Here is a 27,537-nt window from a genome sequence, read left to right as displayed (position 1 = left end):
TGCCCAACTCATATGTGCTACTTTTTGTGTATACCTGACCTTGATTTGTACCTGTCCTCTTCAGGGCACAGACCGTATAAGTCTGCCCAGCACTAGCCCCGTCTCCCAACCACCAGCCCCGCCTCCCACCACCGGCTCTGGCACAGACAGTATAAGTCTGCCCAGCACTATCCCCGCCTCCCAACCACCAGCCCCACCTCCCACCACCAGCTCTGCCACCCAATCTCGGCTAAGCTCTTGAGGATCCATTCCTTCTGAACAGGATTCCTTTATGTTTATCCCACGCATGTTTGAATTCCGTTATATTCCGTAATATTCATTGATGGCTCTCAAGGGCAGCAACAGGTGGGGTTTTCAGAATACTTCTGATAAATATACATGAGGTAGATATGCATGCATACTACATCCATTGTATGCAAATCTACCTCACAAACGTTTGTGATCCCTGAGGACTGGAAGTGAATACTGCTGGCTTACACACTACATGGAGTTAATCTGCCTCTAAGAGCTCTCAGTCAAGGTCTCAGTCAAGCATCATTAGGTGATCTCTTGCCAGGCTCCTTTGTTCTTGTTCTCTTTCCTATCATTATTGTAGGTCAACCCTTTTTATCCTTTTAGTCATGTCTTCCCCCTTCCCTTCCTCTATTATTTTAGACTGTAAGCCACCTAGACATATATGTTGGTAAGTGGCATAGTAAATTCCCTAATAAACTTGCAACTAAATATGATTTAACACGCAAAACTTTACACCCTAAAGTAACCAGACAAAACTGAATGAAAGCACATCTCTAATTACAAAGCTCATTACCTTTTACAAAAGAACATAAGCATCGCCATACTGGGACAGACTTATCAAGCCAGGTATCCTATTTCCAGCAATGGTCAATCCAGGTCACAAGCACCTGGGCAAGATCCCCAGACAGTAAAACAGAACTTATGCTGCTTATCCTAGAAATAAGCAGTGCATTTTCCCAAGTTCATCTTAATAAGGGCTTATGGACTTTTCTTTTAGGAAATCATCCAACTGTTTTTTAAACCTTGCTAAGTTAACTGCTTTTACAAACATTCTCTGGCAATGAATTCCAGAGTTTAATTACACGTTGAGTGAAGAAATATTTTCTCCAGTTTGTTTAAATTTACTACTTTGTAGCTTCATTGCATGCCTCCAGTCATGACATTTTTGGAAAGGGTAAATGAACGATTCACATCTATCCATTCCACTCAGTATTTTAGAGACCTTTATCATATCTCCCCTCAGCTGTCTCTTCTCCAAGCTGAAGAGCCCTAGTCGCTTCAGCCTTTCTTCATGGGGAAGTTGTTCCATCCTCTGGCCTTTATCATCTTCATCACCCACATTTTGTGCTGATTCTCCAAAAGCCAAATAACCAGTTAGTTGTACTTTTAACAGGCATTAAGCTGATTATACACAATATCATCATGATTACCGCGTGCTAATGCTTTTGCAAAGAGCAACACACTTTAGTATATTGGCCTTAATGACAGTAGAACATTCGTAGATCTGATCTCCAGAAAAGATTCTTAAGAATCAATGCTTCTGAAAATAAAACACCATTGGCTCAAGGTTGAAAAGAGCAGCATAAAAACGCTGAAGGGATCTGCTGAACTGTACCCTGTGCATATATACCTTTCATTGAGTGTGCAATGTTATTAAACACATATGCCTGGTCGAATTCAGATATTCAAAAAAGTACACAAATGACCAAGTTAAGTGTACAAGTTGGCCAACTGGTCAAGCCTGTGTTTAGATTCATTTTTTTTCAAAACAGAGCCCTACTACATATGTATGTCTATTAAAATATTATAATAGAAAGAAATGAAGTTCTGTAAAATTCTCTTTTATCGGGGAAAGCAGCATTTTTCAAGGTCACATGCAGGAAGCATTAACAGCACCGGTCTTAATGAAAAACGCAGACAAGAACATGGATTAACTTAAGTAGACCTCTACAGATAAAGCAAAGCATGAATATGTTAGTGAATTTAGCAAGAGGTTAACAACTGCATTTAGAGAAAGAAATATAAGTTATGTCTTAAAAATATTGAGCTGGGTTGTGTTGGCTGGGCTAGCTGGATGTAGAGAAAAGTCGCAAAATGGTGAAGCCCTAAGTACACAGCATGATTAACCCTTTAATGCAACCTAGTCAGGGAAGCACAATGCCCACCCCTCCACCCCCACAATAATACATAGATTACAATATGTTTTTTAAATCACACAAAGGGTGCCCTGTATAATTCTGATTGCAGAAGAAAACTGGTGGAGGAGGAAGCAACCCCTCACCAACCCCTTCTGCCAATGGAAGGACAATGCACAAAAGACAGACCTCTGCCAGCAATGCTGATTCTACCCCCCCCCCCCCCCAAAAACGCACGCTCTTTGCTGCCAGCAGGCAACTTACCAGAACGTCCCTGAATTAGCACATCTAAGAAAGACCCTCCTAAACACTGAGCCCTAGGCATGTGCCTGGTTGGCCTATTCCTTAATCCTGCCCTGCCTAAGAAGTTGTGATGAAGGCTCATGGGAACTGATTTAAAAATACGGATAGTCAGCGGTGCTAAATATACATATAATGGTTGGATGAGTGCAATGAACTCAGGGTCCTGAAAGACTGCTCTTCTCTCCCCCATCCACCCAATCCAGCAGTGGCCCCAAGAATATTGGGTATAAGATGGCCTCCTATATTCCCTCACAGACCTCGTCAAAAAGAAAAAAACTCTAGGATCACAGACGGGTTTTTTTCTAAAAACAAATAGGTCAATATTCAAAGAGATTTATATATTTAGCAACCACTGCTGGGGGGGGGGGGGGACTTGGGGGGGCCTTGCCCTGGGCCCGGCTCAGGCTCTCAGGGGCCCTGTAGGGCAGTCAAGCCATTGTGACATTACTGATGAGGTTGGCTCTTAGGAAGTGGTGGAATGATGCATTATGACATCACAATATCAGCTTTGGTTACCAGAGACTGAAACTCTTCACGCTAAGGGGGGAAGTTATCAGCACTGGCTACCGTTAAGATGGGTTATTTTACCACAACTCATGCTATTTTAGCAATGAGACCTAGTTATGAATAAAACAAAAATGAGGATGTTATAATGCCTTTGTATCGCTCCATGGTGTGACCACACCTCAAATATTGTGTTCAATTCTGGTCACTGCATCTCAAAAAAGATATAGTGGAATTAGAAAAGGTGCAGAGAAGGGCGACAAAATGATAAAGGGGATGGGATGACTTCCCTATGAGGAAAGGCTAAAGCGGCTAGGGCTCTTCAGCTTGGAGAAAAGGCGGCTGAGGGGAGATATAACAGAGGTCTATAAAATAATGAGTGGAGTTGAACGGGTAGATGTGAAGCATCTGTTCACGCTTTCCAAAAACACTAGGACTAGGGGCATGCAATGAAGCTACAATGTAGTAAATTTAAAACGAATCGGAGAAATGTTTTCTTCACTCAACGTGTAATTAAACTCTGGAATTCGTCGCCAGAGAATGTGGTAAAGGCGGTTAGCTTAGGGGAGTTTAAAAAGGTTTGGATGGCTTCCTGAAGGAAAAGTCCATAGACCGTTATTTAATGGACTTGGGGAAAATCCACTAATTCTGGGATAAGCAGTATAAAATGTTTTGTACATTTTTTGGATCTTGTCGGGTATTTGTGACCTGGATTGGCCACTGTTGGAAACAGGATGCTAGGTCTTTCCCAGTATGGCAATACTTATGTACTTATGTACCTGAGTTAACAGTAAAACAGCCTGTCTTAATGGTAGCCCACATTGATGAAAAGAAGTTATGAGGAGTAGAGGTAGGATTGATTCACAGAAGTTTTGGGAAGGGGCTGGTTCATCTCTGAGACCAGAATATTCTGACCCTGACATATCCCGAGGGATGTGGTTAGACAGTGTCTCTTCTGTCTTAGATGTAGTTGACATTTTCTGAGATGGTCATCTGTTCTTTTGGTCCAGTCGCCGTTTATGAGTATGTTTTACATTTTAATACTGTATTTTTTAATAGCTTTACTTTTTTTTTAAATGACTAACTGCTCTTTGTCTTTGCTTCTTTCCTGTCAAGAACAGCGTTCTTTTCCTTACCTGGTATATAGACTGTACACTGCTTTGACCTGTCCAGGAAAGGCGGTATAGAAAGTCTTTTTAAACTATAAACTAGCACCGTATCAAGAGAAACAAGTATTGAGTAGGGTCAAGAACCCTTGGTTTTCTTCTGCTTTGAATATTCTCAAGCGGGAGTGTCGACAGAACGTATCTGGAGGAAATTCTGCACTTAGAGATCAATGGAAAAGACTATTTACTCAATATAAGTCTCAGATCACACAGGCTAAGAAAGTGTATTACTCTAATTTAATTGGCCTAGATAGACCAAATTTAAATAAATTATTTGGTATTATGAGACAGTTAACAAATTGCTCAGATTAATGTTTCTTCCGAGTAAAAACAGCCTACAGCAGGGAATCTTACATTGTTTTTCTCTGATAAAATAACACTATATTTAGATCTTTTGACTGTACTGAGGGAGACTGCATTCATTGTAGAGTACATGCCTCTACTGTTAACTCTTTAGATGGCACACCAGCTGATAGGAGCTGGTCTTTTTAACTTGTTTCAAGCTCAGAAATTGAGTCACTTATAGGTGTTACATTTACATTGGTTTACCCTCGTAAATGTTTGATCCGCTATTTGGGGACTAAATACGATTTTCTTGAACCTAATCAGCTACGGGTTTTCCTGGACATGAAGAGTCCATCCAATCGCCCTTTAGTAACATCTTAAACAGCTTTAAACTTATAGGAATGAGAGCAGATTCAGGTTAATTTGGACTTTATTTTTTCTTTTCTTCCTTTCATGTCTCCTCACTTTTGTGTAAACCACTCCCCACCCTTATTAGTGGTCTAAGGAACAGTTAATTATGCTACTTTTCTTATTTTTCTTCTATGTTTAATTTCTCTGTATTACCTGACAAACTGTATTGGTTTGAAAATTTAAACGCAATAAAAAAAAAAGAAATTGAGTTACTTATAAAAAAAGACTGTCAAACATCGATTGTCCTTTAGACTCGTGTCCTGATTTTTTTATTGGCAGATGTTTCCTCAAAGGTGGTGGATAGGCTGTTTAATTTGGTAAATGCAATTTTGTTTCAGGGTTGGTTTTCCTCCTTGTCACACAAACATCTAGTTTCAGACCTGTTGCTGGTATACCATTTATTACAATACTGATTAAATTTGTGGTGGCTTCTTAATCAGTTTTATTTTAGATTCAAATGTTTTATTGCCATCTCAGCATGGTTTTAGGAGTTTTCATAGTACTGAAATGCTATTAATTGAGCTGGTATCATGTGTTCATGCACAATTGAGTAGAGGTGGCCAAATAATGCTGCTACAATTTGATGTATCTGCGGCGTTCCATACGGTTAACCACAACCTCGTTATATACATTATCAGAGATTGGGGTGCCTGGCACTGTATTGTGGTTTGAAAGTTTTTTGAAGAATATAAGGTGTTGAAAGATGGTGTTTACCCAAATCATTGGATACCCCTATGTGGTGTGCCACAGGGATTGCCAGTATCCCCTATATAGTACAGTATCCTCAGGAGCTTAGCCTAGAATGGGTGGCAGAGCCGGTGGTTGGGAGGTGGGGCTAGTGCTGGGCAGACTTATACGGTCTGTGCCAGAGCCGGTGGTGGGAGGCGGGGCTGGTGGTTGGGAGGTGAGGCTAGTGCTGGGCAGACTTATACGGTCTGTGCCAGAGCCGGTGGTGGGAGACGGGGCTGGTGGTTGGGAGGCGGGGATAGTACTGGGCGGACTTCTGCGGTCTGTGCCCTGAAAAAGACAGGTACAAATCAAAGTAGGGTATACACAAAAACTAGCACATATGAGTTTATCTTGTTGGGCAAACTGGATGGCAGGTCTTTTTCTGCCGTCATCTACTATGAGTACACTGAACATGATTTTGCTGGATCTGGGAGAAAACATTTTCTCCTACGCTGATAAGATTTTTGTTCTGATCCCAGTTCATTTGAATATGGATCAATTTAGGTTTCGATTATCAGGGGTTATGGAACAGATTAAATGCTTTATAGATTAAAACTCAATACCAAGAAAACAAAGCATCTGTAGTTTGGTCTAAAGAAAGATGTTATTCCAGCTTCCATTCAACTGCTTGATGGTACGAGTTTTAAAACCCGAATCTACTTCCAGAGTGTTGGGTATTTCATTGGATTCCTGTTTGAATTTTAAAGCACAGATTAATTCTTCAAAAATTGTTTTATAAACTAAGAAAACTACAATTGATCTGTTCCTGTTTTTATCAGCAACATTTTAGGGTGTTAGTTCAATTGATAGTTTTGTCTTCATTGGACTACTGTAACTCTTAGTATACTGGGTTATCTAAGAAACGTATTTATTCATTTCTGAATTCTTGATATACTGCAGCTAAGCCTGCACATAGAGGCATATTTTCAAAGCACTTAGACTTACAAGGTTCTATAGTAACCTATGGAACATTGTAAGTCTAAGTGCTTTGAAAATGAGCCTCTTAGGCATCTGTGCAGTTTACACAATTGTAAAAATAATAATCAAATGATTAACAGAAGAAGAAAGGAAAATACAGTACAAAACCATGGTAGGTTTAAGAGGCAGGGAAAGAAAAAGGCGAGAGAAAAATTACTACTACTACTTGACATTTCTAAAGCGCTACCAGGGTTACGCAGCGCTGTACAATTTAACATAGAAGGACAGTCCCTGCTCTAGGAGCTTACAATCTAAAAGACAGGTGTACAATCTAAAACAAGTATAGAGTCCGTCTGATAGGAATACTATAATTCACAAAGGTTAGGTCCCGAAAGCAGCATTGAAGAGGTGAGTTTTAAGCAGAGATTTGAAGATGGGTAGGGAGGGGGCTTGGCGTAGGGGTTGAGGAAGATTGTTCTAGGCATAGGGTGAGGCAAGGCAGAATGAGCGGAGCCTGGAGTTGGCAGTGGTGGAGAAGGGAACTGAGAGGAGGGATTTGTCCTGTGAGCGGAGGTTACGGGTGGGAACGTAGGGGGAGATGAGGGAGGAGAGGTAGTGAGGAGCCGCAGACTGGGTGCATTTGTTAGGTCAAGTTGTGTTAGAAAGGAAAAGAGGAAAAAGATGAGCTTTGAGGGTTTGTTTAAAAGTGGGAATACAGGGTCGGTTCCTGATGAAGATATATCACAAGGATCAACACATTTAACAGTACAGTCTTTGATTTATCCAGAAGTGTTCTATACTATCTTTGCTTCAATACTATCATTTTACCCAAAACTCCTTGTAACCAAATGTATTTTCTCTTCTATTTCCCATATCCTTGATGAATTGTAAGCCACATTGAGCCTGCAAAAAGGTGGGATAATGTAGGATACAAATGCAATAAATAAATAAATGAATGAATGAATAGCAGAAGGTTATTCCAGAGTTGGGACCATTATGTTTCAATCATTTTTATTAAAGTTTACACAATCAGCTGTTACATTTCACATTGCATAATTGTTTCCACAATTACTGTTGACATACCATCGTATTTGTATTTTATCTTTTATTCCCCCTAGACTACTCCCCTTCCCCTCCCTTCCCTTCTATGCCCAATAACAAGCAGAGGCAGCGGGAGCAGCAGCATCTAGGATTATAGGTTCAGTATCTGGCTCCGGGCTGTTGGGGTCAAAGTTTCCCAAAAGGGTGCCCATCTGCATTCAAATTGTTTCCTCAGCTGAGGCTGATTCCGCACTTCCAAATGCTCTGTACGTAAAAGCATGAGCATTTGAGCTCGCCAGTATTGCAGTGATGGTGGTTTATTCCCCAGCCACTCCAGTAAAATTGCTTTTTTTGCTACTACTGTAGCTCTTTTTACAAAGTCTGTAAATCCTTTCGGCGTTGGCTTGCTTAGCCTTGGATGTCCAAAAAGCAGCTCTGGATCATAGTTCCATCTTCGAGACCATCCAGAGTTGGGACCATTATAATGGAATGTTGAGTGGCAGGTATTGGGACAGTCGAAGCTGGGTAGGAGAGGGTAATGTCAACAGCTTGTTTTCAGCGGAATGAAGGCAACGAAAGGGAGCATAAGGAACGAAGAGTTTATTAAGAAAGGAAAGCACTGAGGGAGATCTGGATTTTTAGACAAGAAGCAGAGTTTTGAAGATAATGCGAGCAGAGAGAGGAAGCAAGTATTCAGAGTGGAGTAGGAGGGTGACATGGTCAAAGCGGTGAGCATTATGTAATACCTTAACAGCTGTTGATTGTACTAGATGCAGCCATTTGAGAAAAGAGAAGGGAAGATCAGCATAGAAGGAATTACAGTAGTCAAGATGTGACATAACAGTGCGAGAATGAGGGGGTGAAGAAGACTGGTGGGAAGGAAAGGACGAACTGCTCATACTCTATGAAGAGCAAAGAAAGCAGAACAGAGAACAGAGTCAATCTGAGGTTTCAATGTAAGATCAGAATCAAAGATGACATCCAGGATTTTGAACGAGTCCCTAAGCAAGGGGCGGTGAAGGTAGATCATGCCTAGTACACAGAAGATGGCTTCAGATTTAGTTACACTGAGATACAGAAGGCTGTTTGCTAGCCATGTGGATGCTTGAAATAAACAGACGAAAAGACATACTTTTCCCAAAAATACTAGGACCAGGGGGCATGCAATGAAGCTACAAAGTAGTACATTTAAAATGAATAGAGAACATTTTACTTCACTGAATGTGTAATTAAATTCTGGAATTCATTGCCAGAGAATGTGGTAAAGGCAGTTAGCTTAGCGGGGTTTAAAAAAGGTTTGGATGGCTTCCTAAAGGAAAAAGACCATAGACCATTATTAAAATAGACAGAGAAAATCTACTGCTTATTTCTGGGATAAACAGCATAAAATGTTTTGTACTTTTGGGGGGATCTTGCCAGGTATTTGTGACCTGGATTGGCCACTGTTGGAAACAAGATGCTGGGCTTGATGGACCTTTGGTCTGTCCCAGTATGGCAATACTTTCGTACTTATGTAAGACGCTGAATGGAGGAGGAGTCCGAGATCTTACAGAAAATTTGAATGTTGGCGTAGCAGAATGGAGTGCAAGAGTTATCCTGAATAACAGTGAGAAGCGGTATGAAGAAGACATTGAACGGAGTTGGTGATAATATAGAATAAAGAGAGAGTGAAGGGGTGGAGGAATGGTGAAAGGAGAGTTGATAGGAACGATCAGAGAGATAACTAGTAAACCAAACAAGGACAGTGCCAGAAATACCTATTCAGAACAGTTATTGAAGTAGGAGAGTATGGTCAACAAGGTCAAATGAAGATGAGAGATCAAGGCAAACAAGAATAACTGAGTGTGCTGGTCTAGTGAAGAACTAATGAGGTCATACAGTGCCAGGAATGGGCTGTGTTGGCATTGCCGCACAGCTTAGTAAACGGGGGTGGGGGTAAATGTAGGTGCTCCTTTATAGAATTGCCCCTGAAAATTCACATGTTTAAATGAATAACTTACTGTAAGTGATAGCTGTCAGAGTGAAATTTCACCCTCAAAGGCAAATTGTAACAAGATATGCGCTTTACAAACAAATTCAAAACACGAAAATATTAAAAAGAGTTGCACAGATGGTTGTAGGTTGCTTCCCTAGAAGACTTAACAAGCTAAGATGACAGTCATGGTAATGATACATTGTGAGAAGAGAAACTTACAGGAACAGCATTTCTGACTTTCATATGACTGAGGCTGAAATAGCATGCCATCATAACTGATGGAATGTATTTTCAATGTGACATCAATATTAAAAAAAATCTACAGCACCTCTGGCAGCTCATTGCAATAGAGGACATCTTTTTGAGAGCCTAAAATGTTTTGTTCTTCAACAAACTAAATGGCATATAGGAGGAGGTGATAGGAAACTTCTCTTACTAAGACAAGAACAGCGCTGGAATTTTACGTTGCATACATTACATCCTTTTGGTATGAATACCAGAATAGAATGGAATAAATTCTTTTAAGTCTGGCGCAAAATTGTAGAGCAAATCACCCATGGCCCTGAAAACCTTGACCAATCTAACCAGCTTTCGCAAAGCTCTGAAAACGCATCTCTTCAACAGAGCCTACAAAAGTCATCCTCAATGAAACAAATCATTCCTAAACCACCCAAATACACCAAAGAACACCTCTCCATCTTAATCCTCTTTCACTTCAGCTTATGATCAACTATTTTTGTAAAACATGTAATGACGTTCTCATATCTATACTCTGTAAGCCACATTGAGCCTGCAAAAAGGTGGGAAAATGTGGGGTACAAATACAATAAATAAATAAATAAATTACGTCATTTGATTGACAATTTTAAGGGAGGGTTTAGTCCAGAGGCGTCTGACGTCAACATAGATAAAGCGCGGCCATGTTTTGAGCAGTGCTAAGCTGAAGCGAAGAGATCACGGAGCACCTTGTAAGAATCGTGAAGCTAAGTGAATAATTTTGAAGTTATGTTCTAGAAACTTAGCTGATGTTGTTTGTTTTCTTAACAGATCTTAAAAGTCAGACACCACGGACCCTTAGAAAGGATTCGAAACTTAGGCCAAAGTCGGGCCGTGGAGGGTGTGTCTATGAGACTGTTGAGTAAAAAGATAAGTGCATACGATCCGTTGATTAAGCATAGACGGCTCATGTATCTAAGTAGTTGAGCAGTAGCCATACTTTAAAATAATGAAAGGAGGTTTTTGCCCATGATGATTTAAGGGACCTCCCTAATGCTGGCTTACCAATGACGGAGTGTTCCCTTATAATATGAGGCTTTTTCTCCTCCTTTTTATAGATTATTTTGTTACATCAGAAGATACACGGGTATTATATAGAGCTATATGAGTTATCACCTTTGAAAAATATCCTATAGAGCTCTTTGTTTGGGGAATGTATTTTCAGTTAGGCCTTGCAAAATACTTTGTTTATTCTTATGAAAACATACCGCAGCACAAACGTAATCAGTAACTCACCTGCTATCGCCACATCGCATTCAGGAAACAAACAAACTCTATAGATCAGTGTGTACTGGGGTTCTTCAGGCACTGGCCCGATTAAGTATACACAAATTAAAGCTGTAAAATTGTGAGTATAAATTTATTTAGGAACCGTGAAAAATAAAAAATGTGAATCCAATTTTATTTCTAATGGACTTAACGTAGTTTTCTTACAAGGCTGGCTGCAATCACTCTGCACATTACTACGGGCTATTATAAACTAAAAAAAAAAAAAACTCATCTAAGCCCACTAGAACCTTTGAGACCTGGTGTTCTTCACAGCTCAGTACTGATGAGTGAACAGAAGATCCAGAGGTTTATGGAGATTAAAGATCATGTGATGGTTTTACAAAATGAATTCTGTACAGTTTCCCTTCTTGCTAGCAGCAGGAGCTATGATCTGATTATAAATTATACATATTGACGCCCGGCTTTCAGGATTCGCTCGTCAATATTTTATTCTTGAAATCTATGCTTGCACTTGAATCCTCTAATTTAGCTAAGCAGGAAACAATCTAAACTGTAGTGTGTTCAGCTGTTGAAAGGGTAGAGTTAGGGATCCTCATGGTCCAAGGACAGCAGTTCTTTCAATGCTATATGTAAAATATATTAGAAGAAAATCCACAAAGTGATTGGGTAGAGATGAGACTTCACTGACTACAAGGTTTTTATAATGTACATTAATTATTTACCCTTATCTTTGAGATAAGCCTATGGAAATAAGCAACTCACAATCATCCAGATTCTATATATGGCATCCAGATTTGAGCACCCAAATTTGGGTGCAACTCTGAGATGCGCATGCAACTTAATTGGCTAACAAGCCATTAAGGAGCAATAATTGACCACTAACAGAAAAAAATTATTGATGTTAATTGGCACCGATTTAGGATTTGCATGCACATTTGGGTATGCACTATAACGCAAGGTGCTCAAATTCCTTTGTGCGCAAATCAAAAGGGGGCATGGCCATGGGAGGCAAGAGGATGTCAGGAGCATTCTGAAATGTTGCCTGTGTTTTTAAGAATACTGGGTCCCCATGCCCAACTTGGGCACCAGCATTTACACTAGGTTTCAGCAGATGTAAGTCTGGTGCCAAAGTTCAGGTGTGGGAATTGGCGCATGCCATTTGTAGAACTTTGTTTAGCTCCAATCTTTTCTAGCGCCCATTTATAGAATCCAGCCACTATGTACACATGGCACTATCCATGTGATGTGAAGCCCTAACACAATACCATAAGTACATATAAGTACATAAGCATCGCCATGCTGGGCCAGACCAAGGGTCCATTGAGCCCAGCACCCTGTCACTGACAGTGGCCAAAAGAACAAGCAATTTGTCTTATTGCGTATTTGTATTTTCTTTGTATTTGTTTCCATGTGTTGAGTGTATGTTCATCTTTTGTTTTATTCCATGCTCGTTTGAGTTTCCTGGTTTGTGTTTTTAACTTTTTCAGTTCATCGTTGAACCATGGTGTCAAGTTATGCTTGCGTGGGGTTCTTGTTTGTAAGGGCGCAATTTCATCTAGTATGCTTTTGCATCATTTGTCCCATTCTATGAGGTAGTATATGGAGTCTGTTTGTGTTGCCCATTCGTTATTGTATATTAGTTGCCTGAATGTTTTCTTGTCTACTTGACCTCTTGTGCTGTAGGATGTGTGTTCTAGTATTCGTTGTATGCCCTTCTTCCGCCAATGTAGGAATAAGCTTAGTTTGTAGTGGTTGGTCTAGGGTGTGTGTGTCCATTTTGTATTTGCTATTATTAGGTTCTGGTCTGTTGAGAGTTTGTGTGAGATGAGATCAAGTGTGTGTCCTTTGATGTGGGTTGCTTGCATTTGTGGCCATTTGAGATTGCATAAATGGAGAAATTCCTTACATTCCCGTACGTTGATAGAGTTCGGGTCTTCTAGGTGAAGGTTGATGTCTCCTAGTACTAGTGTATTGGAGTTGGTCACACATGTGTTTGAAATTAAGTCCATGAAGTTGGTCTGGCCTTCGTTCCAATTACTTGGAGGTCTGTAAAGCAAGACACAATTCACATGATCGCGGAGGGTTTTGTTGTGGATTCTGATTGAGGCAATTTCAAGTTGAGGTGTTATGGACTCGGCAGTGGTTTCGGTGGTAAAGTGGGACAGTTAGATTAGTGCTATGCCTCCGCCTCTTTTCTTTTCTGGTCCAGTGTGTGATTTTGTATCCTGGAGGGCACAGGTCTAGGATTATAGGGTCCTTTTGGTCATGGATCCAAGTTTCAGTGAGGAGGAGTGGGTCGAGGTTTTCTGACATGATTCAGTCCGTTAGTATTGCTGTTTTATTTACAGCGGATCTGATAGGATGTCAAGGGAAGAGTTTTGTCTTTTTTGATCCAGTTCAATTAGAAACGTTTTTGGAGGAGCATCCCAAGTGCCAAAGCACCTTGTGCAACACCCCCCCCCCCCAAGTGACGCAGAACCCGCTTGCCCCGCCCACTTTGTGACATCAGTGTGAGGGAAGCCAATGGATGCACCAGTCGCACATAGCTTGCTATGACTCGGGTCTCCTTGCCGTCTACCTAGAACGATGTTTCCCAACAGGTCAGGTTTTCAAGACAGCCACAATAAATATGCATATCATAGATCTGCAAGCATTGGGCCTCAAATGTATGCAAATATAGTTCATGCATATTATTTATTACAGATAGTTTGAAAACTGAACTGGTAAGACATGCCTGCAGGTCGGGGTTAGAAACAACTAATCTGGAGTACTCTAGAGTTTGATGGAGCTTTTCTTTGTAAATCTAAGTTTCTCATTTTTCTTGTAACAAAGTCAACTGAAAGCATAATATATTGTACTAATATTCACAATTCCAGTGGTTCCCAAACTTTCTTGGGTCATGGCGCCCCCCTAGGCTACATATTTCCCTGTGGTCTTCACATTGCTTAGTGCTGCAGCCTGCTACCGACCTCGGAGAACAACGGACCTTTCCAAGGAGGTTAGATTGAGAACAAGAGAGGGGAAGGTCATAGTTACGGCTCGGTGGGGATTATGCTGCAGCACCCGAGTGTTCACTGTGGCACAACCAGGGCGCCATGGTGCACAGTTTGGGAACTGCTGCACTATTCTATTATTAGAAACTTACAAAATTATCAATGGGGCAGGAACAGTTAAATAAGGAATAGTTATTTAACCTGTCAAACAACATAAAATGAAGAGAACACTCAATGAAACTAATGACCAGAAGACTGAAATCAAATTATAATAAAGATTTGTTTTTAAGCTGTGGAATCTGTTACTGATCACATGGTCAAGGTGACCAGCATATGGTGATGGAAAAGAAGACTAGACAAGGAAAAATCTGCAAAACGTATAGACTTGGGAGAAGCAAGACTCATCCCAAAAATGAACTTTGGGAAACAGATCTGCCAGGTATTTGCAACCCAGACTGGCCAGTACATCAGACAGGATACTGGGCTGAATGGATCTCAGTCTGACTCAACGTGGCTTTTCTTCTGTTCTCTTGTTCAGCTGAATAGCAGCAAAATTCTAGCTGTGAACATCATATGTGTAAGATAAAAGACCTTTTCATTTTGCATCTGGCCTAATGTCTTACTTTGCTTGCATTGATGCTACTACACAGTTCAAACTGAGAAAATGAGAAAATATTTAAATGGGATATTCTACAAATCAGATTACTTTGCTTGTGATTAAATTGCTTCAGGTGTAGGGTTTGCAGCCTCTGCTTCTCCTTAATTAAATTAATACTGTATCCATCCACAGAACTAATTTTATGTTTTTTTATATTAGTTTCCAATGTTGGGCAAATAATGTTCCCCTTAGCAACTCAGTGATAATGAGATACTGTTCTTTTGACACTGCCCATTTTGCAGTATATAATGCACTATGAATTATTATCTGAATTATGGTTCCTAAAAATATGAAACTGCTTGCACAATATAAAATTAAGAGTGTATGTCTTCTTTGTAGGCTTAGAAAATGAATTCTCTTTTCATTATTGTTCTTAAAGCCACACGTGTTCCCTATGGTCAGCTTTGGTAGTAACTGGGAATCATATTTCTGGACTGTTTGCAAGCATGAACCTTCCTTCATTCCAAGTCTCTGTTGTCTGTTCTCAATACAAAACAGATCCATGGGTTCCAGCTCATTCGAAGATAGAAGTGAATATTCTTACTGACTTAGAACTGCAAGATTAATTTGCAGATCACTCCATCAATTGCCTCTGAGTGGTGAATTGATTTTTAGATCGATTCTAAACAAGGCATGACATGGCTTCCCTACTGCTTGACTGTCTGAAGGCCTGTTTCAGGAAACCCAAGCTTTGCCTTTATAAACACAATGAAGCCAATATTCAAAAGCATTTATGTGGTCGGTGCCACCATTTTGACACCTAAAGCAACAATGAGTAGGAGCGGAAGGGACCACTCCTGCCCCGGTTCACTGTCCTGCTTATTTTCGAAGGAGAAGGGTGTCCATCTTCCGACACAAATCCTAAGGTAGCTCACTCTATGCATCAGTGAAGGAGTGATCTTATGAGAACCCATCCATAGACCACTCACTCCTTCACAGGGGCATACACAGCGATGGGCCATGGGTGTGCTGCCAAGTGATGCGTGCAAATTATACAATACTACCAGTTATATGTATTGAATGGCACACTTAGATGTGCCTTCTTTCATCACCTGGCATAAGTGATCATGCCTAAGGTTTGGCACCCCAATGCAGCTTTATGCTAGTATTCTATAACAGCTTAGGCATGCTCAGATGCCATTACAGAATTGGCGCTCAGCATGCAACACACAGTGGCACCTAAACAGAGGTTGAGAAGACAGAGGGAATCAACAGCACAGCAAACAAAGCACATCAAAAAAAGCTTAGTGGGCCTCCAGTAGTTTGCTTCCTATATCCCTTCTGATGGCCCATTGCACTTTTTGGATGTACCTAAATAAATTTGTTACATGGTCAATCTAATAAACCTTCCATAGAGAAACATGTCAACATCTTCACGATCATACCTTAACCTTCACCTTCCCAACTGCAAAAGACTAAAGTACAAAACCTACCATGCATCTAACTTCTCCTTCCTGGGATCCCAACTCTGGAATGCTCTACCAAGATACATTCGGTCAGTTAATGAATATCTTCCCTTTAGGAAACAAATGAAAACCCGTCTATTCAAACAGGTTTACCCAAGTGACTTGACCTATCATAAACAAACACAAGCAAATTGTCTATCTACCGGTTCAAATAACCACTATCTACAATGACTCAAACATCTCCTACCACCCTTCTTACCCTCCATGCTCTTCTCATCTTCTCCTTAATCGCTCCACCGCCTTACCTATCCCTATCCTTTTTCTCATACCTCTTCTATCCCATTTACTCCTTGTTCATTTGTCCTATCACATACCCCTTTGTTGATTCTGTTATTATTGATTGTATTCTCGTTACTATGTAAGCCACATTGAGCCTGCGATGAGCGGGAAAGCGTGGGGTACAAATGTAATAAATAAATAAATAAAACAGAACCTTAGAACTATTTCTTATAGTGCATTTATTCTCCTGCACAAATTTATGCCTGCTGTGAAGGTGTAAATGTGTACGTATTCATGCATTTAACTGTGTAAATGGGTTATCTGGAAATTGCCCGTCCTTCTAGTGACATACCCTCAGTGACGTCATGCAGCTTCTCTTTCTATTTTCAGAACCTGGGGGACCCTACTTTTATCAAAAAACAGCGCCATTGTGAGCCGGAACCCTGTGTTTACTGCCTACATTTACCTCAAAACGGCACCATTTTGAGCCAGGACTCTGCTTTTACTGCCTTTGTTTCTGCATTGTTTGAGGGGTTACCTTTGTTTTCCAGATTATCCGACTTTTCATTTATCTGACAACGAGCCGGTCCCGTTTAAGTGAGCTAATGGACTCTTAACCAGATAAGTAGTATCCAGCTATGTATAACCTGCCATTGCATCTCAAAGTTGAGTCATCATACCCCACATTTAAGAAACTCCTGAAAACGTCATTATTCGGCCAAGCCTTTCCAATACAATCTCTCCTTTTATCCCTTTACTTTCAGTTTTGCCTCACCCTTCTACTCCCCTCCCGTCTCTCTATTTGTTTTTCTTTTTTTATAACCGCTACTATGCTCCTTGAGCTTTTTATTGTAAACTGCCCAGCACTGAATATCTGGAAATACTGTTGGCAGTGGTCAAAAAAGCGCTGACCACTGCCAGCTGAATCTTGATCCCTCTGATACTAAAGTTAAGGTAAGATATGGTAATGCTCTAACTTTGAAACAAGGTTAGTGCATCTTTTAACAACAATCTTGTGAAGAAAAGGAATGACAACTTTCCTTGTAAATTATTAGCATAGTAAAAATGTTCTTTGCCACTATTTAGTCTATCACTCCTCTCATCTGTAGCAAAATTCTCTACATAAGCTTAGTTGACCGAGCCAACTGTTCCCCTGTTTCAACAAACATGCTAAAGTGCTTCCAAAATCTTTTATTCTATTATTTATAACCCGTTTAATGAGTTTTTTTGGCATGCATGCATTACCTTGTCAGTTATATTGAAAAGTCTATCTTTGGGGCAAGCAGGGGGTCTTCCACGACACCATCATTCTTATCTTGTAACACACATTGCTTTCAAGCTACAGCAAAGTTAATTAACTTTGGCTTCAATGCGCAAATCAGCTGGAATAAAAATGCTTGTTTTTTTTTTTTTTATTTCTTAGAATTCTTGAAAGGAGAACTGCTTTCTGCTCAGGCTGTATTGCAGCTCGCTGGGGATGGCAAACAGCATCCAAAGTTTGAAAGCATTTTTTTCAAAGATTTCTTTTGGATAATCACAACCACCACGGTACAGGCAGAGAACATTTAGCACTGAGTAGAAATTTCAAAGGGGAAGGGAAATGGGACTTGATATACCCACCTTTCTGAGGTTTTTGCAACTACATTCAAAGCGGTTTACATATATTCAGGAGGTACTTATTTTGTACCAGGGGCAATGGAGGGTTAAGTGACTTGCCCAGAGTCACAAGGAGCTGCAGTGGGAATCGAACTCAGTTCCCCAGTATCAAAGTCCACTGCACTAACCACTAGGCTACTCCTCCACTAGCAACATTCCATGTAGAAGCCTGCCCTTGCAGATCAGCAACGCGGCTGTGCAGGCTTCTGTTTCTGTGAGTCTGACGTCCTGCACGTCAGACTCACAGAAACAGAAGCCTGCACAGCCGCGTTGCTGATCTGCAATGTTGCTAGTGGAATAGCAACATTCCATGTAGAATCTCAAATAGTAGCAACAGAATCTCAATAGTAGCAACATTCCTTCTAGAATCTCCAATAGGGAAAGGGAAATGGGACTTTATATACCCCCTTTCTGAGGTTTTTGCAACTACATTCAAAGCGGTTTACATATATTCAGGAGGTACTTATTTTGTACCTGGGGCAATGGAGGGTTAAGTGACTTGCCCAGAGTCACAAGGAGCCGCAGTGGGAATCTAACTCAGTTCCCCAGGATCAAAGTCCACTGCACTAACCACTAGGCTACTCCTCCACTACAAAGGGACACCTCCACTTCAATGTTCATGGCAAAATATTGTTTGCAAGATGGATTATGCCTTTGTTCAATACAAGAGCATGGGAGGAATAGATGCAGCTTACTGTGCAATTGCAAAGTGTGTCCTTTTTCAAGGGATATGTGGTGTTTTTAAGGGTGCAACTCCATAGGGCTCAGTGGAGGAGGAGTCCCCTCCAAGCCCCACAGAGCACAAGGCTACTGCTTCAGGGGTACAGGCATTTTAGAGGTGCGAATGGACAATATTTTCAAAAGAGATCAGCCACATGATGCTTGATCAATTGATCAAGTAACATATTTATCTTTAGACTGTTTTTGCTAAGTGCAGTATCTGTTTAGTGCCCAGTTCTGTCTGCATTTTGAAACTGCATACTGTCACCAGGGAGAGCGCTCCCGGTACAATCAAGAAACAAATGTCCACCAGCAACTTCAATTTTAAGGCTTTTATTCCATGCAGGTTTCTAGTAGACCTGATACACGGTTCCAACAGCAGCATTCACCTTTAATCTTAAACCCATGTAATCCACCTGAAAGTGTGTGGCAAATAGTCCCCTTTAAGCATTAGATTGTAAGCTCTTTGAGCAGGGACTGTCTTTCTTCTATGTTTGTGCAGTGCTGCGTATGCCTTGTAGTGCTATAGAAATGCTAAATAGTAGTAGTAGTAGTAGTAAGCAGTAGGCCGCCAGCACCTACCAGGATTCAATACAGGCTCACAGTCAGCTTCAGTCTGGGCTCTTTGTCCAGTGCACAGTAAACAGTAGTTCAATTCCCAAGACAAACAGTTCAATCAGTTCATCATCCCAGTTTAAATCACAAAGCAGCCTTTACCTTCAGGAGGTTTCAATACTTTAGGGACTTCCTCACACTCAAGGGATTTTCCCTGCAACTGCTTCTCTCTCACTTCTTCTCTCCTCTGGGACTCCTTCCCACCTGCCTAATCAATCCCTGGCTTCTGCTCTCACAACCAATCATTCTCCTTCCATTAGCTTCCCTCACCCCCATACCAGCTGAGTTGCGCATGACTAATGATGTGCTCCTGCACACAGGATTTCCTGTCTCTCTTTCCTCCTTAGTGGCAGCCAATCTACACATCCTGCCAGCTTACACCCATGTCTTCCTCGATTGCAGCTAGGAGTCCAGTTCGGGTTCTTCATCTCACCCCCTGGCTCCTTGCCTGCAATGCCTTCTGGGACTTGTATTTCAAACTGAAACTGCCTTAACCCAACTATCCTGGATGTGACTATCACAATATGTATTTGAAAAATAGGGGCACAGATAATGGCTGAGATAGCCACAAGTTACTTTTTGTCTTTTTAATGACTACTAGATGCAGTTCTGCTTGGGTTTTTGGATAAATCACTCAACTTGCACTTGTTGGGGAAATGCTCAAGGGCTTGAATAAAATAAATTTGCTTTCCGATGGTTTGTCGCACTTGAGTTTACTCAGTTCAGTTCTCAGTGGATGCCAGTACATTTATAACACTATTGAACTTAAAAAGAGGTCATACTTTGCAGAAATGTGGCACAATGGTAATTATCCTATTTCAATTGATATTTGTTTTTAAGTAGCTGAAGCATGAACGACAGGTCTGACAGCATCAAGCTTTGAATCTCTCTGCCACATCTTCACACAATGCTCTAGGCATTTCCTAGTGTTTGGCATGAGTGAGAATTTCTGCTCTGTGCCCCAAAAATCAACTACAGTATTAATCATAAATACAATTATTTTCTCTTTTTTAGAGAAGCAGTTCTTTCAGGGTATATTTTCAAAAGAAGTCTCTCCCCTTCTGTGCCTATGACAACAGTATCTGGAAAGTGGAACCTGACATTTAACCCTATTTGGTATAATTTGTGTACCCCATTCAGACTGGTATGTGTGTGGGAAGGGGAGTGACAGGTAATTTTGTTCAGTTAAGCATTGTTCAATTTTGCGTTCATTAAATATGAGCTGCCATGAATTAGCTCATAAGATAACCCTGAATCAGTTTAGTCCAGGGGCGTAGCCAGACTTCGGCGGGAGGGGGGTCCAGAGCCCGAGGTGAGGGGGCACATTGTGCCCCCCCTGGTGCAGCCAACCCCCCGCCTGCCATATTTGACCTCCCTGCCGCCACCACCACCTTTGACCCCCCCCCAGCGCCAACCCTTTCGACCCCCTCTTCCCGCCGCCATCGGATACCTTTGCAGGCGTTGGTCCCCAACCCCTGCCAGCCGAAGTCCTCTTCTCCGGCGCGGCCGCATTCCTGATCTGCAAGGGCAGGCTTTTGTTTCTGTGAGTCTGACGTCCTGCACATATGAGCAGGACGTCAGACTCACAGAAACAGAAGCCTGCCCCTGCAGATCAGCAACGCGGCCACGCCGGAGAAGAGGACTTTGGCTGGCGGGGGTTGGGAACCCCCACCAGCAAAGGTACCTGATGGCAGCGGGAGGGGGGAGGGTTGAAGGGGTTGGCGGCTGGGGGGGCAGGGCCAAATCTATGGGGGCCCATGCACCCGTGGCCCCATGTAGCTACGCCCCTGGTTTAGTCTAAGGGGAACTTTTACTTAGCTGCAGCAAAAAGCGGTGTACTAAGGCCATTTTTACCGCAGCCATAAAAATGGCCTTTTTGTCATTTTTGTATTAATGGCTAATTAGCACACAGCCATTAAAAAAATGTATTGTGTCAGCACTTCCCACCACCCATTTTGTAGGTGATAAGGGCTCACACGCTGTGCATTACCCGGTTAGCATGCAGTAACTTAGTTGAGTTGATTAGCGCAGGAATGCCCGTTCTCTGACCACCAACACATCCCCTCAAAAACATTTAGTGCACGCACACTTGGCAATTACCACAGGAGGCCTGAGCACATTCTGTGGTATGCCATTTTAAGCTGTATAAGGCATATGTTAGTGCTTAACACACCTTAAGAAAGGAGAAATTAGGATTTACCTGATCATTTTCTTTCCATTAGTCCTTCCCACTATTCCAGAACCTGTGGGATAATTGTGTCCATCAACCAGCAGGTGGAGGTAGAGAACTGAAAACTAAGCTGAGCTGAGACATTTCTCTCTTGGCATCCAGTCCAGCTCCTCAGTATTCACGTAGATACGTAAGGAGAAACTCAGAATAAACGCAACAATCTTAAAACAACTTGCTAAAACACTAACCAGATGAGTAAACATCTGTGGACTTCTCTCATCTCTAGACAACTTGTAGAGAACAAGAGATAAGCAGGAAGTACCATGCAAGGTGACATTCGTTATCTGACCCATTACTTTGCACTGACCAAACATCTCAGAAACCTCAGGTGGGAAAGACTAATGGAAATAAAATTATCAGGTAAGACCTAGTTTCTCCTTCCATTACGTAGCTTCCCACTATTCCAGAACCTGTGGGATGTTTAAAAGCAATCCCTAGAGTGGGCGGGATCCTGGCGCCATCACCCTGAGGACCAAAGCCCCAAAACTGGCTTCCGAGCATGCTGCAATGTTGCCATCTTGGAAATATCCTCTGGAGAAGTAAGGTAGTCTCTGCCTAGGACACTATCAGGAATGTCTATCCTATTGCAGAGGCAACAAAACAAGCTGATTTAGTATAGATCAGTCCTACACAGATACATGATGCTAAAAGAATACCCGGCCTTTTTCACACATGATCACAGGTAGACTCTCATGAAGTAGACCCTCCCCAACTCCCACCCACCCCTAGGACAACTCTTCGTTTATAGTCAGTTATTGTAATTAGGGTAACAAGCAAGGAGTACTCTTACCGAGTTTTAAATACATTTCATTACCATCTAAGAAGGAAACACTAAATAAATCATACAATATACTATATAAACTAAAAGACACTTTTACATTAGGCTAATATCCTTAATACTGTAGCAAGTTTTAAATTATTGAAAAACTCAAAAACACTAAGATGGAGTCAGCAGTCCAGCAGCAAGAGGGGTGCTATCCAGTCTTTTGCATTGAGTGTCACATGTATGATTATCTCCCAGTTGGTGAGATATCATATGTGTGTGCCTGATGCAAAGAGCTCCTAGCTCTCAGAGAACATGTCCGTTCTTTTGAGGCTAGAGTAGCAGACTTGGTGGAGCTGAGGGAGACAGAGAGGTACATACAGGAGACCTACAGGGATGTTGTAGAGAAATCCCACCTCCAGTCTAGTAGCCCTTGTGCTACCTTGGAGGAGGGAGGTCTCCTAGAAGGAGAGCATCACCCTGGTGAAGTAGGAAGTACTCCTGTAGCCAGGACCTGCCCACCAGGGGATGTACTATCCTCTCGCACTGAGGATACGTCTCCAAGTGCTGACCGGGAGGGAAAGGTTAGGACAGCTGTTGTAGTTGGCGATTCGATCATTAGGCATATTTTAACTTTTAATTTATTTCCAAATTTATTTCCAAAAGGATTTTAGCACTTTATCTTTGTAAAGCTGCTTTATAGCACTTCATGAGAATCAGTGAAGGTTTTTATGAACTAAATAAATTTTGAAGTTAGCATTGATATTGTCAATATATTAAAAAAAACCCTTTTTGTAAAAAAGACAAAATTGCTAAAATCTTTTTGGAAATAAATTTGGAAATAAATTAAAAGTTAAAATAATTCTTTCCAAGCAAGATTTTTATGACCAGTGATGAACACCACGCCCCCAGTTAAAGCCGCCGAAAACTGAAAGTAAGCGGTCGGGCGTTTTGAGGTCTTTTCCTTGCTTTTTAGAAACATTTTGTTAAAATCAAACATCATATTTCTGTATAAATTTTATTGGATTCCTCTTTATATGTTTGGAAATCGTATTATTAATGCACTAAATATACAGCACTACTATTTATAGATTATTTGAATCAAAAATATTCCTAGCATAAATGTAGATGGCAAACCCCAACACACATTTTCATGGTAATTCAACGATGGGAATGAGTTTTTAAAAGATCTAGCTAGCAGTTTAGTGGCGCCGGACATTAGATTTCCAGAACTAATCTGAAGTCTGGTTTTTAAACAGGTTGAAAATCAGAGCAATTGCCAATGGATCTATTAAATCACTCTAGAGAAAATTGTTTTGCATTAATCTTTGAAGCTCTTACTTTTTAAACACACCTTTTACTGCACAGCAATCACAGACGACCTCATTTATCTGTCAGATGCACAGATTAATGAATTGTTTTAAACAACTTCAGAAAGGCCACAAGACAACATGGGAATTGCAAAGCAGTCGTTATTTAAAAACACGCTATGCTAGCCTGCACTGCACAATTTGTTTATAGAGCTGTAAATACAGGAGATTCAGGCTAATGGGCTCTGCCACACACTGGCTTCTTTTAAAGGACATTGCTAAGTGAGGGTTAGAAAGGGAATCATCGCTTGAGTTTTATCTTAATTGCACAGTGTTCTTGGAATTATGAAAACTAATTTTTCTTTCCTGCAGCCTTGAAACATAGCTCTACCGAGCATTTTGACACTGACGAACTGCAAGTTTTGGTAAGAGTGTGGCTTTCTCAAGCAAAACTGCATGCTCTAATTGCAATGAATCCATCTGTGTTTTAATTTTTTTAGATACAGAGGTATTTAAGTTCTTACAATGGCCATCTGCTGTCTCATAAATTTAAGATGCCAGCTGCAGTGGCAAATTTTAATGGGCTCAGTTAGTGCAATTCTATTATGTGAGAAATAGTGTGAAAAACATGCAACCACTTTTTGGCAGTGAAAACACTCACCTTCATATGTTCCACTTTCTAACAGAGCCCCGCTTTTCTCCAATTCCATAAATTCTTCAACGGTGATGAAATTATAATCCACACCAGGCACCTCACCTTCTTTAGGTGGCCTTGTGGTACCTAAGAAAATACAAAAAGAAATGTATTAGAGGACATATTCGTACAGGCAGTTTAGTCACGGCTTACGTATTTCACAACTGCCATTGGTCATTGCTAGGTATAAAATGATTTGGACTGTGGGTTCATACAATCTCCCCCCTGAGATTAAATTGAATTCAACTATCCTGATTAGCCTAGGTTGCCTCAAAATCGATCCTGTAAAAAACAGGGGCGTAGCTGCTATGGGGCCACGGGGGCCAGGGCCCCCATAGATTTGGCCCTGGACTCCCCTACTGACGACCTTCTTAACCCCCCCACCCGCTGCCAACCCACCGTCGCTGTCTGCTACCTTTGCTGGCGGGGGACCTCAACCCCCGCCTGCCGAAGTCTTCTTCCTTCGTTTGGTTTCTTGAGTCTGACGTCAGACTCAAGAAACCAAATGAAGGAAGAAGACTTTGGCTGGCGGGGCCTGGGGTCCCCTGCCAGCAAAGGTAGGCGACGGCGGGCGGGGGGGGGGGGTCAAAGTTGTTGGTGGTGTCGGCATTGGCGGGGGGGGGGGAGGTGTCTGCAATGGGGGGGTGTCGGCAATGGCAGCGGGGGGGGGGGGGGTGGCAGTGGGGGGGGGCGGCAGCGCCAGGGGGGTTAAAATGTGCCCCCTCACCTTGGCTCTGGCCCCCCCCCTACCGCTGAAGTCTGGATACGCCCCACAAGCTGGAAGATATTCAGCCTGCGGGAGGCAGGCCGGTTAAGTTCCGTGATCGGTGCTGTGCCCGGATATTCAATGCCGGGCCATTTCCAGTGACCAGAATTAAATATCCAGGGTTTGGTTTTTTTTTGGCCGGCTTAATCTTAACCGGCTATGTCAATATTCAGTGCTGGCTGGTTAAGTTTATAGTGGAAAAATATAGGACTGCTATTTAGGCAGTCTACTTTGGCTGCTAAACTTAGCTGGCGAAACGCTGAATATTGCGGGTAGCCAGTTATATCACAAGCTAACCATAAATATTCAGGGGACATAACTAGCTATCTCATGCTGAATATTAGCGCTTAGCCAGTTAAGTGCTATTTAACCGGCCAGAAGTCACTCCTGGCTGGTTAAATAGCGACGAGTATTGGCCGGAAAATGTTTATTCATAAAATTCTGCTGGCCTTATGAGGGCAATTTAAAAAGTTAACACCAGCTACGTTGGAAAAGCCAAAGAGATAGCACCACACTGGTTGACTCTTGCACATTGAAACCTATATCTACCTATCTGCAAGCTTTCTATATACTGTAAGCCTGGATTGCTATGATAAGTACATAAGTAATGCCACACTGGGAAAAGACCAAGGGTCCATCGAGCCCAGCATCCTGTCCATGACAGCGGCCAATCCAGGCCAAGGGCACCTGTCGAGGTTCCCAAACATACAAACATTCTATACACGTTATTCCTGGAATTGTGGACTTTTCCCAAGTCCATTTAGTAGTGGTTTATGGACTTGACCTTTAGGATGTATTCTATATACAACTAGGTCAGATTCAGTAAATGGCACTCAAAATTCGACAAATGGTATTCTATGATGGATGTTCTGAGACACACAGCCGGGCCCAGAGCAGGACAGCCCTCCCTACCTGAGCCGCCACTGCGCAGTGCTCCCCCCCCCCCCCCCCCACTTCAGCCACCCCACCCCCTTACCTTCCTGTGTCTGCTCCTCCCTTGGTCTGTCGTCTGCTGCTCCCGTATACCAGGACCTGGGTTATCGCATTAACTCAATCATCCGGGTACTGGCACACAAGAGCAAGAGAGAGATAGGCCCGGAAGCAGGCAGGCAGGAAGAAGCTTCTGCTTCCTCGAAACCTTGCCGGCGAAGGACCTCCCTTGGAGGCCAGCCCTAGGGAATCTTGCCCCCCCCCCCCACTCCACGCACCCCCTCTCGGTGGCCCTGCCAGGATAGGCGTCCATAGTTCATAGAGACAGGATCTGTGCTCAACTTTGGGTGCAAGGAGTTACACCAGCTGAAGCCACGTGTAAATCCCAAGTGGGGCGCGGATCTGCAATCTTAAGGGAACACTCCTGACCCACCCATGTCCCTCCCATCATTACACCCTCTTTGCAGATCCGCAAGAAAAAAACTTAGGTGCTAATCTATAAATGGGTGAGTGTGTTTTCGCACAGTTCTGCCATTTCTGCCCTGTTTTAGCGCCTTGCGTCCATTAGAATGCTTTTCGGAGTGGAAGTAGCACCTAATGTTCTGTGTGACTACATTTATTTGCAGACAGTTATGCCATGTAAAACTTGGTGTAAATGCCAACGCCTAAATTAGACGCAGACAGGGTGTATTCTATAACAGCACAGATAGATTTTAGAAATGCCCGTGACCCGCTCATTCCATGCCCATGCCCTTCCTCATTTTCAATTATGCAACTTAGAATTGATGCGCATCACGTAACAGAACATGCTTAGACAGCTGTGCACGTAAATTCTAATTAATGCCAATTAGTGTCAATTGCTTGTTAACTGGCAATTATCAGCACTGATTGGCATGTTAACTAATTAAGTTGCCAAGACAAATCCAGAATATGACTGGATTAGCATGCAGATATTAAGTCACGCTATATAGAATGCTAATTGCAAGCTATTTATTTAAAAAAGATTTTTCAGTAGGGGGCGTGTCATGGGTGGGGAATGGGTTTGGAAACATTATCCAGCTAGCGCATTCAAATTAGCGTGCGCTACCTAGATAACGCTGATGCAATGAAGGAGCATTTAGTGCCTCTCAAACAGTGTCAGCCCTGGATGCACTCATGGATCAAGTCAAGAGGTAAGTTGGAAGACGTGGTGAAATAGATTGGATCACTGCTGGCTGTAAGCAGAACTGTGCTTATCAGAAACATCTCAATAAGGGAAAACATGAACCACTTGGAAGAGGCTTCAAAACAAACTAAGATGGACCACATGGAAAATGCTTCAGAACTAACACTGCGCCTGTGACCACATCCACGAGGCAGGAGCGTAGCCAGACAACAGATTTTGGGTGGGCCTAGGCAAGAAGTGGGTGGGCACCAAGTGTTCTCCCCCCCCCCCCCCCCCACCCCCTACCACCACCACCAAAAAAAATATTTCAGCTGGCTGGGAAAACAGTTCTTTCCACCATGGCAGTCTGCAGCAGGCATGCACT

General features: G+C 42.1%; 1 protein-coding gene across 1 annotated transcript in view; it reads right to left on the bottom strand.

The window, feature by feature from the left end:
• MAGI2 (membrane associated guanylate kinase, WW and PDZ domain containing 2) overlaps positions 1 to 27,537 on the bottom strand; it is a 1,230,330-nt gene that overhangs the window by 607,385 nt on the left and 595,408 nt on the right. The window contains exon 3 of the mRNA XM_030216294.1: positions 24,280 to 24,399. Coding sequence (XP_030072154.1) covers positions 24,280 to 24,399 — 120 coding nt within the window. The remainder of the gene's footprint in view (positions 1 to 24,279; positions 24,400 to 27,537) is intronic.

This window comes from Microcaecilia unicolor, chromosome 10 (assembly GCF_901765095.1).
Source record: "Microcaecilia unicolor chromosome 10, aMicUni1.1, whole genome shotgun sequence".
NCBI lineage: Eukaryota > Metazoa > Chordata > Amphibia > Gymnophiona > Siphonopidae > Microcaecilia > Microcaecilia unicolor.
Note: the sequence above shows the minus strand (reverse complement) of the source record. Positions and strands in the feature narration are given on the sequence as shown.